This window comes from Rutilus rutilus (assembly GCF_951802725.1).
Source record: "Rutilus rutilus genome assembly, chromosome: 8".
Taxonomy (NCBI): domain Eukaryota; kingdom Metazoa; phylum Chordata; class Actinopteri; order Cypriniformes; family Leuciscidae; genus Rutilus; species Rutilus rutilus.
The window spans coordinates 28,376,394-28,391,980 of NC_140222.1; the positions used below are offsets into that span (position 1 = coordinate 28,376,394).

At 41.8% G+C, this 15,587-nt stretch overlaps 2 protein-coding genes across 5 annotated transcripts; one reads left to right on the plus strand and one right to left on the minus strand.

Annotated features, from left to right (window-relative positions):
- Positions 1 to 275: 275 nt before the first annotated feature.
- On the plus strand, positions 276 to 7,569 carry LOC311296039 (elongation factor 2b-like). Its single transcript, XM_084417692.1, has 13 exons — positions 276 to 955; positions 3,118 to 3,332; positions 3,498 to 3,679; positions 3,842 to 4,053; positions 4,222 to 4,400; positions 4,482 to 4,587; positions 4,782 to 5,034; positions 5,121 to 5,316; positions 5,425 to 5,791; positions 5,872 to 6,225; positions 6,475 to 6,657; positions 6,756 to 6,888; positions 6,975 to 7,569. The coding sequence occupies exons 1-13, from the start codon at positions 953 to 955 to the stop codon at positions 7,166 to 7,168; spliced, it is 2,577 nt and encodes an 858-aa protein (XP_084273818.1). The 5' UTR covers positions 276 to 952; the 3' UTR covers positions 7,169 to 7,569.
- Positions 7,570 to 8,134: 565 nt separating this feature from the next.
- Positions 8,135 to 15,445, minus strand: btbd2a (BTB (POZ) domain containing 2a). 4 transcript variants are annotated; one of them, XM_084417693.1, is made up of 9 exons: positions 14,641 to 15,445; positions 14,337 to 14,456; positions 13,577 to 13,733; positions 13,243 to 13,348; positions 12,949 to 13,146; positions 10,139 to 10,331; positions 9,935 to 10,022; positions 9,581 to 9,727; positions 8,135 to 9,165 (listed from the first exon to the last, which is right to left on the minus strand). In XM_084417693.1, exons 1-9 carry the CDS (start codon positions 15,228 to 15,230, stop codon positions 9,004 to 9,006), a joined length of 1,761 nt encoding a protein of 586 aa, XP_084273819.1. In that variant the 5' UTR covers positions 15,231 to 15,445; the 3' UTR covers positions 8,135 to 9,003. The 4 variants fall into 4 exon arrangements, with proteins under 4 accessions (XP_084273819.1, XP_084273821.1, XP_084273820.1 ...); XM_084417695.1 differs by having other exon boundaries at positions 14,731 to 15,401; XM_084417694.1 differs by lacking the exon at positions 14,337 to 14,456 and having other exon boundaries at positions 14,641 to 15,339.
- Between the last annotated feature and the right edge of the window lie 142 nt (positions 15,446 to 15,587).

The window sequence follows — 15,587 nt, forward strand, 5'->3', positions numbered from 1 at the left end:
TTATTTGGAAAATGAAAAAAAAAATGTATTAATGTTGAATATTTATTTAATAGGCTATGTTACGTGGAATTCAAATTAACATAGGCTAGATCAGGCGTGGGCAACTTCGGTCCTGGAGGGCCACTGTCCTACAGAGTTTAGCTTCAACCCTAATCAAACACACCTGAACAAGCTAATCAAGGTCCTCAGGATTACTAGAAAATTACAGGCAGGTGATTTTTTTCAGGGTTGGAGCTAAACTCTGTATAGGACAGTGGCCCTCCAGGACCGAAGTTGCCCACCCCTGGGCTAGATGCTATTTTTATAACGAGAAAAAGATATAGACAAGAGTCACATTTTAATGTTTTACATTTGTATTTTTCGATATGTTACGTGTGTTTTGTTGGGGGAAAAAAGAAGTGTAAAACAGAATGCAAGACTTTGGGGAAATTACAACAGTGAATGTAGTGATGAGGCGCCACCTTCTGTTCGAATGCCCATTTTATTCTGAATAGGCCTAAATATGAAGGAAACAGTTTAAGCAAAACATTTAAATTATCAATTTCCATATATACATATAGTGAATTCTGAGTGTGTAAAATAAGCAACCATTTTTGTAGCACTTTCATGAGAAGCTCCTTTGTTATTTAAGAAATAAATTATATTTCATCGGCATTGTATACCCTGCCGCCAGATTTAACTATCAGCACGGGCCATTAAAACTCCATCTCGATCGACCATTAAAAATAAAAATAACTTTTCTGTCATCTTTGTCAGGGAGCGATTAACAGATTCTACACCTTTAAATTTGAGAAATGCCCCGACGTCATTACGTACACTACGTACGGCGCGCGGTTGATATATATTTATGAACATTGACGTCATCTGTCTCTTCCTGTCTGTGTCTCAACGTGGTTGGCGGTGTAAAATAAACTGGGTTCGCCGTTAAACGAATCCAAAAACATCAGGCAAAATGGTAAGTCGATATATGATAATGTTTCATGTATGCATTTATAACCTTCTAAACTTTAACATTTTGTTACGATTTAAGTGCTTGGAGTCACTGAATTTTACTTAACATTAAGAATGCTGTGCACATGCTGATAAGTGTTTCAGAAGTGGCTCATTTCATTCAACTCCTGCTTAGTTAAGAAAATTATATGGACAGTTACTGATGAAAAGAATTGTTAGATGAATTGATTATTTCTAATTCATTGTTAGCTTGTAGAGAAATTGTGAACCTATATCACTTTTTACCCACTGTGCTGCTTAGCTTTGTTGCTCTGATTTTGTTAGCATTATTGATTCTTACAGGGCTCCAGACTGCGACCAAATGGTCGCATTTTGCGACCAAAATTTGAGAGTGTGCGACTAAATTTTACATCCAGTCGCACATGTGCGACCAGTAAATTTCATCTCGTTCATAGTGGGCGACAACCGACGTCGCGTCTGCGATGCTTTGTTTACGACATCACGACAAGAAGACTAGCATGTTTAATTTTTTAACGGTCCTCCATGAAGGGTTCCGAGTGAATGAGTGTATGTGTGCGCGCGAGTGAATGAGTGTGTGTGTGTGCGCCCGCGCGCGAGTGAGTGAGTGAGTGAGCGAGCGAGCGAGCGAGAGAGAGAGAGTGAGAGAGTGTGTGCGCGAGTGAGTGAGTGAGTGAGTGTGTGCGTGCGTGCGTGCGTTAGTCTATGTGCGTGTATGTGAGTGAGTGCGTGTGTACATGTGCGAGTGAATATGTGTGTGAGACGGCTCGAGATGACTGGTTGTAAAGCAATGTGTAGTCTGACAATGTTTCTTGTCCAGGACATGACAAGATTTTTAGGAGTCGAAATCGTGTAATCTGATACATTGACTATAGTAACAGACAAAAAAATTGCGTATTCTGAACCAGGCATAACTATAACTATGGTATACTGTGGTTATGAAAGTAGCCTACACATCTTTTTACAGCACTTCAAAACTATATCCTATTAAAATGTTTTTTTTTTTAATGTGTCGACCAAAACAGTTTTGTTCATCCTTTAAAGATTGTCTCTATTTATAAAACTGAAAGTTTCAAGAAGTAGGAAAACTCACACTTATTTTTTTTTTAAAAGAAGACTAAATTACCATTGTAAACAGCTGCTGAGGGTGCTTATTGGCTATTTTCACTCCCTAATATCTATTTTGTCACTCATTTTGCTTTTGAAATAATATTAAGACATTATGAAGGATAATAATTAAATTTAACTTTATCTATACACCTCAAATTTATCTCAGTGCTTTGTCATCCCACAGTGCTACCAAATACTTTCTGTAGAACTTAGAGCCGCGGCCCTCAGATGTTAGTCTGGAGCCCTGTGATCTTAAAATAAAATTGCACCATAATTTCTGTACGCTTAATCTATTTATTATCAAAGCATTTGTCTGTAATAGTTATTTAGGGGGAAAATGTGAAGGTGTGCCCCTAAATTTTCTGCTTGCGCTCCTAAAATTTTAAGTCAGGGGCTACAGCGCTCCTAATAAAAAAAGTTAGTCTGGAGCCCTGTTCTTAGGTCTGTTTAAATGGTGTCAGCAAAATAATGCTCATACAATGCAGACATTGTAGTTTTTGTAATACCTGCCCAAAGTGACACGTTGTTCTGCAGTAATACCTTGGAGATTAAGTATTTTTTGATTTTGCAAGTAAAAGTTTTGCACAAGATGATTAGATTTAAAAGAAATATTTAAATGTACTCTTAAGGTGAATAACTATGATATAATATCGGTCTTCTGGAATTTCATTCAAAATATCCCCTCAATGATGCAACACTTTTGAAATCACTTGGGCTATTTGCCAAGTGTTAAAGTCACTTTAAAAACATCATAATAAAGGTGCATCTAAATTCACAATAAACATTTTACTGATAAAACAGCCACTACTGAATAAATGTTTGTATTATTTCACATGCTGTGATGCAACTAAGGAATGAAATATCACATGGCTTTACTGTTACAGTTAATGCCTTCATTAATTTAGGCTGGTAGGTAGGTCAGTATATCGTCCAAAACCATTAATACTTTTGGGACCGAGTGCCCATTTAGGAAAACATCCTTATTTTAAACTAGAAATGTACCTTTATTTAGAATTTTACCCGTTTTCACATCCCTAGGTGAACTTCACAGTAGACCAGATCCGTGGCATCATGGACAAGAAGTCTAACATCCGTAACATGTCTGTGATTGCGCACGTTGATCACGGCAAGTCCACTTTGACTGACTCGCTGGTGTCAAAAGCTGGTATCATCGCCGGAGCCCGTGCTGGTGAAACCCGATTCACGGATACAAGGAAGGACGAGCAGGAGCGTTGCATCACCATCAAGTCCACGTGAGTATTAAACATTTTCATTCTAGTCCATGTGAGTTTTAACATTTCCGTTCGATATCGTTACACCTAAATGTCTAAATGCTGATGTACAAACATTGAGAATGAAATGCTTGTGTGCGTGAACACTGAGAGATTGATTGATTTCATCCCTGTTTTCCCCCACAGTGCCATCTCCTTGTACTATGAGCTCAGTCAAAATGATATGGCCTTCATTAAGCAATGCAAAGATGGCTTAGGCTTCCTTATTAATCTGATCGACTCCCCTGGGCATGTTGACTTCTCTTCAGAGGTTACAGCTGCACTGCGTGTCACAGATGGAGCATTGGTGGTGGTAGATTGCGTGTCTGGTAAGTGCATAAATTGTCATTGTGATGTTAAAATGGTGGTGTTTTGGTAATACTGGACTGTAGGGTTGATGCTATTAGAGGATTAATCATCACTGACATTCTGAAATGTTGCTTGAATCTGTGGAATATTTATTGAAATGTCAAAAATCGCTGTCCTTGCAGGTGTGTGCGTGCAGACAGAGACTGTGCTACGACAAGCTATTGGTGAGAGGATAAAGCCAGTATTGATGATGAACAAGATGGACCGTGCACTGCTGGAGCTGCAGCTGGGCCCTGAAGAGCTTTACCAGACCTTCCAGCGCATTGTTGAGAATGTCAATGTGATTATCTCCACCTATGGCGAGGATGAGCATGGACCCATGGGCAGCATTATGGTGAGTGCCTCATGGGGCCTTTAAAAATGTAAAATAACTTATTCTTGTAATCTCTCTCTCTCTCTCTTTCTCTCTCTCTCTCTCTCTCTCTCTCTCTCTCTCTCTGGGTTGAATTTAAGATTGACTAAATATTTCTAAGTCTTCTAATTTTTAACATCCTGCTCTTAGATTGATCCAGTCATTGGTACTGTTGGCTTTGGATCTGGACTGCATGGATGGGCCTTCACTTTGAAGCAGTTTGCTGAGATGTACGTGATGAAGTTTGCTGCCAAGGGTGAAGCCCAGCTGGGACCAGCTGAGCGTTGCAAGAAGGTGGAGGACATGATGAAGAAGCTTTGGGGAGACAGGTGTGAAAGGATGACCCAACAGAACACAACTGAATGTAATGTAGATTTTCTTTATGTAACACTTGTGGCCATTGCTTGCAGGTACTTTGACCCTGCTACTGGCAAGTTCAGCAAGTCTCCCAACTCACCGGATGGCAAGAAGCTTCCCAGGACTTTTGCTCAACTGATCCTGGACCCGATCTTCAAAGTGAGTAATCTGCACTGAGTAGCAATGTTATATTTGTTATTCAAGCCATTAATGATGATTTTTTTAATTCTTCACTTTGACCTGATTTTCTTGATGAAAAATCTCAGTCTGATATGGCTGTTGTTAACTCGACATTGATTTGTCTGCCATGTGCATATAGAAATTATATGGAGCTCTAAATTTTCCCACTGTAGGTATTTGATGCCGTCATGAACTTCAAGAAGGAGGAAATTGCTAAGCTAATTGAGAAGCTGGACATTAAGTTAGATGCTGAAGACAAGGAGAAGGAGGGCAAGCCCCTGCTAAAGGCTGTGATGCGTCGCTGGCTGCCGGCAGGAGAGGCTTTACTTCAGATGATCACAATCCACCTGCCCTCACCAGTTACTGCACAGAAATACCGCTGTGAGCTGCTATATGAAGGACCTGGAGATGATGAGGCTGCCATGGGTATGTTGTGCTAGGAACTGCTTGCATTTCTTCTAGAATGAACCATTTTCAAGGTTGGTTATAGTCCAAATCTTCGGTTTTCTCAGGCATCAAGAACTGCGATCCCAAAGCACCTCTCATGATGTACATCTCGAAGATGGTTCCGACCACTGACAAAGGTCGTTTCTATGCCTTTGGTCGTGTCTTTTCTGGCTCTGTGTCCAGTGGCCAGAAGGTTCGCATAATGGGGCCAAACTTCACTCCTGGAAAAAAGGAGGATCTTTACATCAAACCCATTCAACGGTTGGTGGTTTTTTTTCTTTTTCTTTTTTTTTAAACGAGCAACTGTTCTGTCACCGAAAAGAACTACTAGTTAAGATTGTAAATGACTTTGCTGTTTTTGTCTTTCAGGACCATTCTGATGATGGGCCGCTATGTCGAGCCTATTGAGGATGTGCCCTGTGGTAACATTGTGGGTCTGGTAGGTGTGGATCAGTTTTTGGTAAAGACCGGAACAATCACAACTTTCGAGCAAGCCCACAACATGCGTGTGATGAAGTTCAGTGTCAGTCCTGTGGTGAGAGTGGCAGTAGAGGCCAAGAACCCTGCTGATCTCCCTAAACTGGTGGAAGGGTTGAAGCGTCTGGCCAAGTCAGATCCCATGGTGCAGTGCATCATTGAGGAGTCTGGTGAGCATATCATTGCAGGAGCTGGTGAGCTTCATTTGGAGATTTGTCTGAAGGACCTTGAAGAGGACCATGCCTGCATTCCCCTCAAGGTACAATTGACTTATTCTGAGCACAATTGGAGCAATATAATATTCATAACAGTCTTTAATAAGCTGCTTTTGCTTTGCAGAAATCAGATCCAGTTGTCTCCTACAGAGAGACTGTCAGTGATGAGTCCAAACAAATGTGCCTTTCTAAGTCCCCAAATAAGCACAATCGTCTCTTCATGAAAGCCCGTCCTCTGTCTGAGGGTCTTCCTGAAGATATTGATAAGGGTGAGGTCACTGCTAGGCAGGAGATGAAGGCCCGTGCCCGTTACCTTGCTGATAAGTACGAGTGGGAAGTCACAGAAGCTCGTAAGATCTGGTGCTTTGGCCCTGATGGAACTGGGCCCAACCTCTTGGTGGACGTGACCAAGGGAGTCCAGTACTTGAATGAGATCAAGGATAGTGTGGTGGCTGGATTTCAATGGGCCACTAAAGAGGTAAGAAAGCTAATTTAAATGCCACACGTTTTTAATCAAGAGTGTCCTCTCCTGTTTCTTGAAGGCCCAAGGCCACCTTCTTGAAGAGTTTTGCTCCTGTACACCTTCCTAGTACTCTGAGTCCTGAAGACCTTGATTAGCTGGTGTTTATTGGGGTTAAATTCTGCAAGAAGATGGCCCTCCTGGAGCAAGACATTCTTGGTTTAGTTGTTTGAGTCATGCAGTTTATAAAAGTGTTCTGCTTTTTAGGGAGTCTTGTGCGAGGAGAACTTGCGTGGGGTTCGTTTTGATGTTCATGATGTGACCCTGCACACTGACGCAATCCACCGTGGTGGTGGCCAGATCATTCCCACAGCTCGCAGAGTGCTTTATGCCTGTCAGCTCACAGCTGAGCCCAGACTTCTTGAGCCTGTGTACCTGGTGGAGATTCAGGTATGCAAGGGGTTCACACGTGAAAGCCTAGTTTTCCTTTTGGTGTTTAACATACTTGTCAAAATTGTACAACCTTACTTCCTTCCATCCATCTACAGTGCCCAGAGTCAGTTGTTGGTGGAATCTATGGTGTACTGAACAGGAAACGTGGGCTTGTATTTGAGGAGTCACAGGTTATGGGAACACCTATGTTTGTGGTCAAAGCCTACCTGCCCGTCAACGAGTCATTTGGTGAGTGAAGCATAAAGACCTCTTTGTTGTCTTCTCTCTTCAACGCATTTAAAGTTACAAAGCCTTAAACGGTCATCTTTACACAGGTTTCACAGCTGACCTTCGCTCCAACACATCCGGCCAGGCTTTCCCACAGTGTGTGTTTGACCATTGGCAGATCCTGCCTGGAGACCCTATGGAAGCTAACACTAAACCTGCCCAGGTTGTGGCTGACACACGAAAACGCAAGGGGCTCAAAGAAGGCATTCCAGCTTTAGACAACTACTTAGACAAATTGTAGATTTGCATTCCTCTTTCTCCCTCATATAGAGGGACCAGACAAGAACACTAGGAGATTGTTTAAATGACCTAAAACATTAAAAATGACCATTGTTTGTAAGATTGCACTATGCATGCATCTTAATTATGGACCAGCAGGCTAACGGTGGCTTTTCTCAGTTCCTAGTGGACTTTCAAGTTGATGTTTTGTGCTAAAACTCAAATGTAATGAATTGGAAAATGTATATTTAAACTATATATTTTACAATTTATGTACTGTGTACATAACATGTATACTAACATGGATATTCTGTACTTGTTATATTGAAAAATATTAGCAATCTACCTCCAAGTTGGTGTATTTCTGGAAATTTGGAAGCCTTTCACTGCATAACTGAAATATAAAGCATATTTGATCAGCAATTCAGTGTCTCTTTAAGTCGTTGTTTTTATATGCTGAAGTGAGAAATCATGCAGGTATAATGTGTAGTCACCTTGTTGTGTGCATTTATAAATTCAGGGTTATTATAAGCTGTCTTTGATTTACATTTAAAAAATAATGCATGCCTTTTAGGATTTCAGTTCTATCCCTTCCAGTGTTTTTTTTTTTGTTTTTTTTTTTTGCCATGTAAAACATGCTGTCTATTTTAAGGTCCATTAGTCAAAGTTGACCGATTGCATGTCAACTTTAACTCCATGGCCTGCCAAGGCAATCACTTTATTAGTACATATTTAATGTCATTGGAACAAGAATAGGCAAATATGACAGGTGCTCTAGTTTCAAAGCAGTCTGACTTGGTGGGCAAAAAGACCTACAGACTTTCAAGAAGAAACCCAAGATTCGACTTTTTACTTTTGCTCAGTAAAGACCAAGTCGTCAAAAGAGCATTCTACCAAGTTTTGCATAAGTAACTGCCACTTAAAATTATTAAATTGTTAGTATTAGCTATTGTGCATTCTGCATAAATTGATCCATTGTGACCCAAACTAGGGGTGCAGACTTTAATTAAACATACAGAAACAAGACAAGGACATTATATTTACAGCGCTTACAAGGTAAGCATTGGTACATTCAAGAAGCTGTTTCCTGTTCATCTTCCTTATATCAACATCTCAAGAAAATATGCAAATTCTGTAACAGAAATGTGTTCAGTATTTCACTGCAGTCAATACTTTAAAGATTTTATACATAGTGGCATTGTGAATGCAAGTGCTCTTGTGGTTTATCGCTATTAACAAGATGGGCAACTATGGTAAAACATAAACATCTACTGTTCACACTGCCATTGAAGAAATCAAGTTTCACCTCTATCAAGGGGTGCAGGCCACTCAAAACGGGTACATAACAGTCAATTTTACACTGATTTAAAGTCTTAATCAAGATGTAGTGTACTTTCCCCAAACTTGCTGTTGCTCCTGGAACTGAAGTGCATCAGTGCGTTTTGAAGGACTGATAATCATTGAACAATCAAGGGTCAAACATGGGATCAAAAGAAACACGTTGTCAACATTCAAATAAACGGACAAATGGAAGAAAGTTGCCTTCTATAGAGTTACTGAACTGTACCTGTAGTAGATCATTGCAATGACTGAGTTCAGCTATTTGTTCATTAATTAGCAATGACATTGGCTGGTCATAACATCGAAGTGGTACTATGAGGTGCTACTTGGGATGAAACAGAAACTGTACCCTAAGTACACTTTGAAGGACTGAATTCTCATGCTTCAAATCTTAAAAACAAAAAGCCTTTAGAAATGAGAGATCAGTATTTGGTCGCCGGTCTACACAGAGACCAGTGAATTGGCCACAAAATGCAATGCAAGAGTCCTCAATCGTGAGATGATTCCGCTTGGTCATTATGTGTAGAAGATGACCTCTGGGATTTGTCCATCCTCTACGGAAGTGCCGTTGTTGTTGCCTGCAGCGTAGCAGAATGTAAAGCAGGTCTTGGTACCAGTAGCGGGGGCTTCGTGTGTGACTTTACGCATCCCTTTGGTCCCATAATGAGAGTCTGGTCCCTGCAAAAGCATGAACCCATCAAAAGTTCATTTCAAATTCATGAAATATGAATGATTAAATTAAGTATATTGTAAATTATTCTTTGTAATTCAGCTTATTCTTTAGTAACAGAGGGGTTTAAGGGATCTAAGGGTGCAGAACTTAAGCAATATATAAAGCACAACTCAGACAGAAATCAAACCAAACACAGCAAATTCGCTTGACAAACTTGAACCCAATGCAAAATATGCTTCGGGACATCATTCATCCACATGCGAACACCCCTTCATGCAGATTCCTCTTGAAATTACTGGATTTCGACATAATGAACCATGATTTGATGTCAGATACATGTAGCATTTACAATAGCATAATTGCACATAAAATACCTAGAAGCTAATAGACAAGCAAACTCTAATTCTGAGACTGTTTCACCTTGAGGGTGGCGCAGGCAATGTAGTTGACGCTAGGCAGAATTTCCACAGGCTCCTTGAACATGACTCGGAAGGTACTGGCTGTTCCATCGCAGCTGAAGCCCGTGTCGTTCTGACCGAGAACTGTGTTGCTGTCTGTATGTATGATCTACATTAGAGGAAAACATGCACCGTTACCACTTGCCTACCGCCACATTTTCACACTTCTGAGTACAAAGCTTTAAGCACAAAACAAAAAAATCATTGCACAGCAAGTTTTGCAGCATAAAATCTGCTTTTTTATTGCAGCCTATTCTAGCCAAGAACCAAGATTCATGGACTTGGAATTAAAATGATTGAAATTGTTGCTTCTCACCTGGATGTTGACCTGATAGTCAGTTGGACCATGTATGGACCCATAGAGCCCAAATCCCACCACGAATATTCTGCGGTTCACCGAAAACCTGCGCACAACAGTTATTAGCATTTCCCCTATATCAGATAAATAAAATGGGTAGAATCAACTTCACATGTTCCCTTTCAACATCACTTTTTCAGTCCGTTTTAAAAACACGCTTACCGGATGCGGTCACTGGTTCCGCTGTAGCCCCAGCGGCTCTCCACCTGACTGAAACGTGTAATGCTGCACTCTTTCCCACGGAGGCAACAGCGAGGCCGGTCAATAAACTCCACATGTGGTTTCGGATTGACCGTAAAATGCAGGAACAAACTCACCACCTCCCGGTCTGTGAGTATACCAGACTGAGCCGGACCTATCGCAAACATTCACGAGGTTTAGTGCTATGGCTATTGCAACTCAGGAATTCTGTTAGCTTAGACCGGTGGTCGGCAACCTTTAGCAAGTGGAGGGGTAATCGCTGGCACGTGAGCAAAAGAGAAAGAGGTATACGCATTTAATTCATACCTAGCACCTGCATACAGATCTACAGGGTGGGCCATTTATATGGATACACCGTAATAACATGGGAATGGTTGGTGATATTAAAGACCTGTTTGTGGCACATTAGTATATGTGAGGGGGCAAACTCCTCAAGATGGGTGGTGACCATGGTGGCCATTTAGAAGTCGGCCATCTTGGATACAACTTTTGTTTTTTCAATAGAAAGAGGGCCATGTGACACATCAAACTTATTGGTAATGTCACAAGAAAAACAATGGTGTGCTTGGTTTCAACGTAACTTTATTCGTTCATGAGTTATTTACAAGTTTCTGACCACTTATAAAATGTGTTCAATGTGCTGCCCATTGTGTTGGATTGTCAATGCAACCCTGTTCTCCCACTCTTCACACACTGATAGCAACACCGCAGGAGAAATGCCAGCACAGGCATCCAGTATCCGTAGTTTCAGGTGCTGCACATCTCGTATCTTCACACCATAGACAATTGCCTTCAGATGACCCCAAAGATAAAAGTCTAAGGGGGTCAGATCGGGAGACCTTGGGGGCCATTCAACTGGCCCACGACGACCAATCCACTTTCCAGGAAACTGTTCATCTAGGAATGCTCGGACCTGGCACCCATAATGTGAAGGCAATTGTCTATGGTGTGAAGATACGAGATGTGCAGCACCTGAAACTACGGATACTGGATGCTTGTGCTGGCATTTCTCCTGCGGTGTTGCTATCAGTGTGTGAAGAGTGGGAGAACAGGGTTGCATTGACAATCCAACACAATGGGCAGCACATTGAACACATTTTATAAGTGGTCAGAAACTTGTAAATAACTCATGAACGAATAGAGTTACGTTGAAACCAAGCACACCATTGTTTTTCTTGTGACATTACCAATAAGTTTGATGTGTCACATGGCCCTCTTCCTATTGAAAAAACAAAAGTTGTATCCAAGATGGCCAACTTCCTAAATGGCCACCATGGTCACCACCCATCTTGAGGAGTTTGCCCCCTCACATATACTAATGTGCCACAAACAGGACTTTAATATCACCAACCATTCCCATGTTATTACGGTGTATCCATATAAATGGCCCACCCTGTACATTTTGAGGTAATCATTCCTCATAGTAACACAGCTTGTTTTATTAAGTTAGGAGTTATAAATAATATTTAAGTGTTCGAATTAAACTGCGCAAGTCAAGCTCTGATAGAACTATTAGCGCGACCACTGCACATCACGAGCACACAAGTTACTGACTACATCAAATTGACTGATGCATGTGGACTGACTCCGTTCATGTGTACCTGGTCACTTCATGTGTTTTCTTTGATCGTATAGCTATCCAATCGTGAAAAGACAGAAAGAGAGGGCATTTTTTCATATTACAGATGAAACTGGACAAAATGCATCTGATTGTTGAAGGCACAAATATAAATTGTACTCCTCCTAACATGGTAAAAACTAAACACGCGAGAGCTTGTTATAACGGCTACCGGTACCCAGATATGACAACGCTACTGCAGCACGCGGCGCAGACTGCCGCAAATCCGATCCAATCCCTTTGTTACACATGCGTTTTTTTCTCAACTTTACATTCACTTAAAACATAACTGACTGTGTTTACGTGAATGCTCGCCAAGACAGGCATTTTAACATTATTTTGTGTGTACTGTTGAAGTGCAATAAGGCAGCGAAAACAAACTCAAGATGGCTTTATGCGGGACACAAAATCTGCGGGAATGAGTAAAACTATGCGCAATCCCACGGCAAATTCAAGCCCTGCAACACCAACAATATTCATCCAGAGCAAATGAAATGAGTGAGAGAGGGAAGGCGGGTTTGTGTGTCAACTCGCTTTGACGGAGAGATGAGAGAGCGAGAAAGCGCAGCTGGTATCGTGTATCTATCCTGTTGAAAATTACCCATTGGAAGCGTTTCAGATACAGAGGATTTCAGTATCAATATATCAAATTTGTTTCTTTTCGACAACACTACATTGAACTTAATTTATTGTTTAAGATGCCTTTTTAAAATATTACAATTGAAAAATGTATATATTCTAAAGTTTAACCCGCCAAAGTGGCTAGTAAGAGTGACTGCGTTACACGGGTTGGCGGATGTTAATGTCAAGCCCTGGGGTAGTGACACTAAATTATCTTACCAGTGCTGATGATGCTCTCTCTCTCTCCAGTTGGGGTCTTTGATCTTGAAATTAGCTAATGATCAATACAATGAAGCTCATATCTTGCTTTCTTTGACGTTAAATTTGCGGGGTGGGGGTGATTTACTAAGAAACTTAAAATTGGCACTTCGTGACAAAAAGGTTGCCGACTTCGACCTGGCAAGTGAAATACTGCAGATCCACTTTTCAGAAAAGCGTTCAGGAAATTTGTTTCATAATGTAATAATTGGCACAATACAAATACTTTTATTAGAGGGTAAACCGACATCAAGGTAAAACCAATGGAAATTACCTGCCGCAAACTCTTCAATAGTCATGAGCGGGAAGCGAATAAGGGAAAGCGCTTTTCCCAACACTCTACGCTTGTTCTCCGGCGTGGGCTGTAACTGTTGCCTTTGGGCCTCAGCGTCCGCCCAACGAACCGCAGCCACGAAGAGACGCACTTCCCGCACACCCAGCGTGTCTCTCTCCAGGACTGCCATGAGCGTGTCTGCACAGGAGGGAACATAAAACGCTCTATTTCGAACTCACTTTTGTGATTGTATTTTGTTGTGATATTTGAGCAGTTGATACTTAAAAGCAATACCAAGGTCAATATCTGTGAAGCCCTCGGCGGCTAGTGCATCAGCCGTGTTCTTGTCGATATTTTCTAAGCAGAGACTAGCCAGCTGGGGCTCGTCAAAAAGCCGTGCCTGAAAGCAAAAGGAACCACGTTTTCATGTAATCTATAATAGATTGTGCACAAAAAGCAGACAACAAACACACTCAGAAAGCTCCAGGCTCTGTTTGCTAGAATTTGAAAGGGAGCTGTCAAACATGGGAACTCAAGACGGCCGGGAGAACAAACTTGAAACAAAGGTGGCGTTCGATATGTCAGTTCCAGTGTGAACATGAAATCGGACACAAGCCCCTGTGATTACCTGGGTAAGCAACATAAATGCATTGTCAGCACGTAGATTTTTCTTCAAGAATTCGACGCAGTGGGCCTCGAGTGCAGGTACTGCGTACTTTTTGGCTGTGTACAGTGTGGTCATAACGGTCTCTGGTCCAATTTGCACTTCATCCGAGTATAAAAATCTGTATTTGCAAAAGGGAAAAGAACAATTATAGACTGACAGATTTACAGAAAGACATATAACCAAGCTATCAGACAGACAGACGGAAAGACAGACAGATAGATAGACAGACAGACAGATAGATAGAGTCAAAACGATAGACTATATCGATCAGAACATTGGGCAGACAGATATAAATAGACTGATAGTGATACATATATTGATCCCTGTTTAATAGTAGTATGAGACTACTTCTGGCCACAGTGTCTATTTTTAAATTCTGGTTCATTTTCCCTTGACAAACATTTACCATGGTAATGATTTCCACCAAAATATCATAGTTATAGCTAACACAATCGTTTAAAACTAAAAACTAACAAAGAATCCAAAAGCTTCTCGCACTGTTGTAGTAGGAGATTAGTAGCAACAGTAACTAACTGTGTATGATATATCGGTGGAAACCACTGGTGTATTATTATCCCATGATAAATGTTTGTAAGGGTCTGCCGACTGCAGTTCAATGACAGAGGGCACCTGAAGGACGTTACGACAACAGGGGTCAACACACAGAAGAGCAGGACAGAGCATTAAGCGTGCAGCGAAGCATTACGCGGCCCATTCTTACTTGAGAAGGGCTAGAAATGCAGCCGGTTCCACATCTGGCAGTTCAATTTCGGTCGACGTTGTTGCCATGCCACCGTTGAACATGGCATCAAAGACGGCACTTCCCACAGCGAGAGCAAATCTGCGAAGAGCAACGGGATCGGGCTGTAAACACGGCCAGTTGAGGATTAAATATGGATGTATCCTCGCCGTATTAAATGCTTTATTTTATTAATCGAGCGGGAGAGTTTGGCATAAGCTTTTTATAGCAATATACAAAATAAGATTCTAATAAAACATATAAACATACCGCTATTCATCCCTACCTGTGCGCTGGAATGCGCTGCACTCCCATTCCCTTCCCAACCAAAAAATGGACGTCACTTAGCACTTCGTTGTTAAACAAAAATGCAAACCTTTCTTTCACTGTACTTTTTGTAGCTTGCCAGTTGTAGACCGGCTCTCGATAAACCAAAACCGAAGCCGGACTGCTGGGAAGCGAGGGCACGGCGGCGGACGCGTCCGCGGATGCGGTAGACGCGGATGAGGATGATGATGATGATGTCGCCGTCATGTTTGACGCAGCGCCTGTAGTCGCTCCGCTTTGACCGACCGGCTGCCGGGGAGGGTTCTGTGCGCTCGGCGTGCTTCTCACCGCAGACTCGGCGCCTCCGCCGTTTTCAGGCCCTGACTGGGGATTCGAGTTCCCCGCGCTCCGGTTGATCCCCCCGGCTGCACCCATGGATCCCCCGTTGCTCGCGGGTGAAGAATGGGCGCTGTTGCTCGGCGGTGCATTACCAAGAGGCCCCGAATTAGACAAGTTTAGACACGAGGATCGGCTATTGCTTTCACCCGCAGCCATCTTGGATGGTGAACACTGCAGGCTTTGCTGGAATAAACATACACAACAGCGCATAACCAGAAATACTGGCCAAATGACTGCCTTCCCACGAGAGACTTGAACATCATCGAGCCCCTTTTAATTAGCTTGGCCTTCCTGACTATAATTAAATTTAGTCTCTCTTCATGCTTAGGATGTGACAGTTTTATTCTCTAGCTGACGCTTTATTGGAGAGGAGAGGAGAGGAAAGGAGAGGAGAGGAGGCAGGTGTTCGTGGAAATGTTACATTCTAGGAAGAGCATAAATGTGGAAAGTGGCATGAGAGCAACTTTTCCCACACGTCAAAAATTAAGTGTTTTAATTCAATTGAACCATATAAAAAGAGTATCTGATTACAGTAACTAAAACAATATGAATCGTTTTTGCCTTATT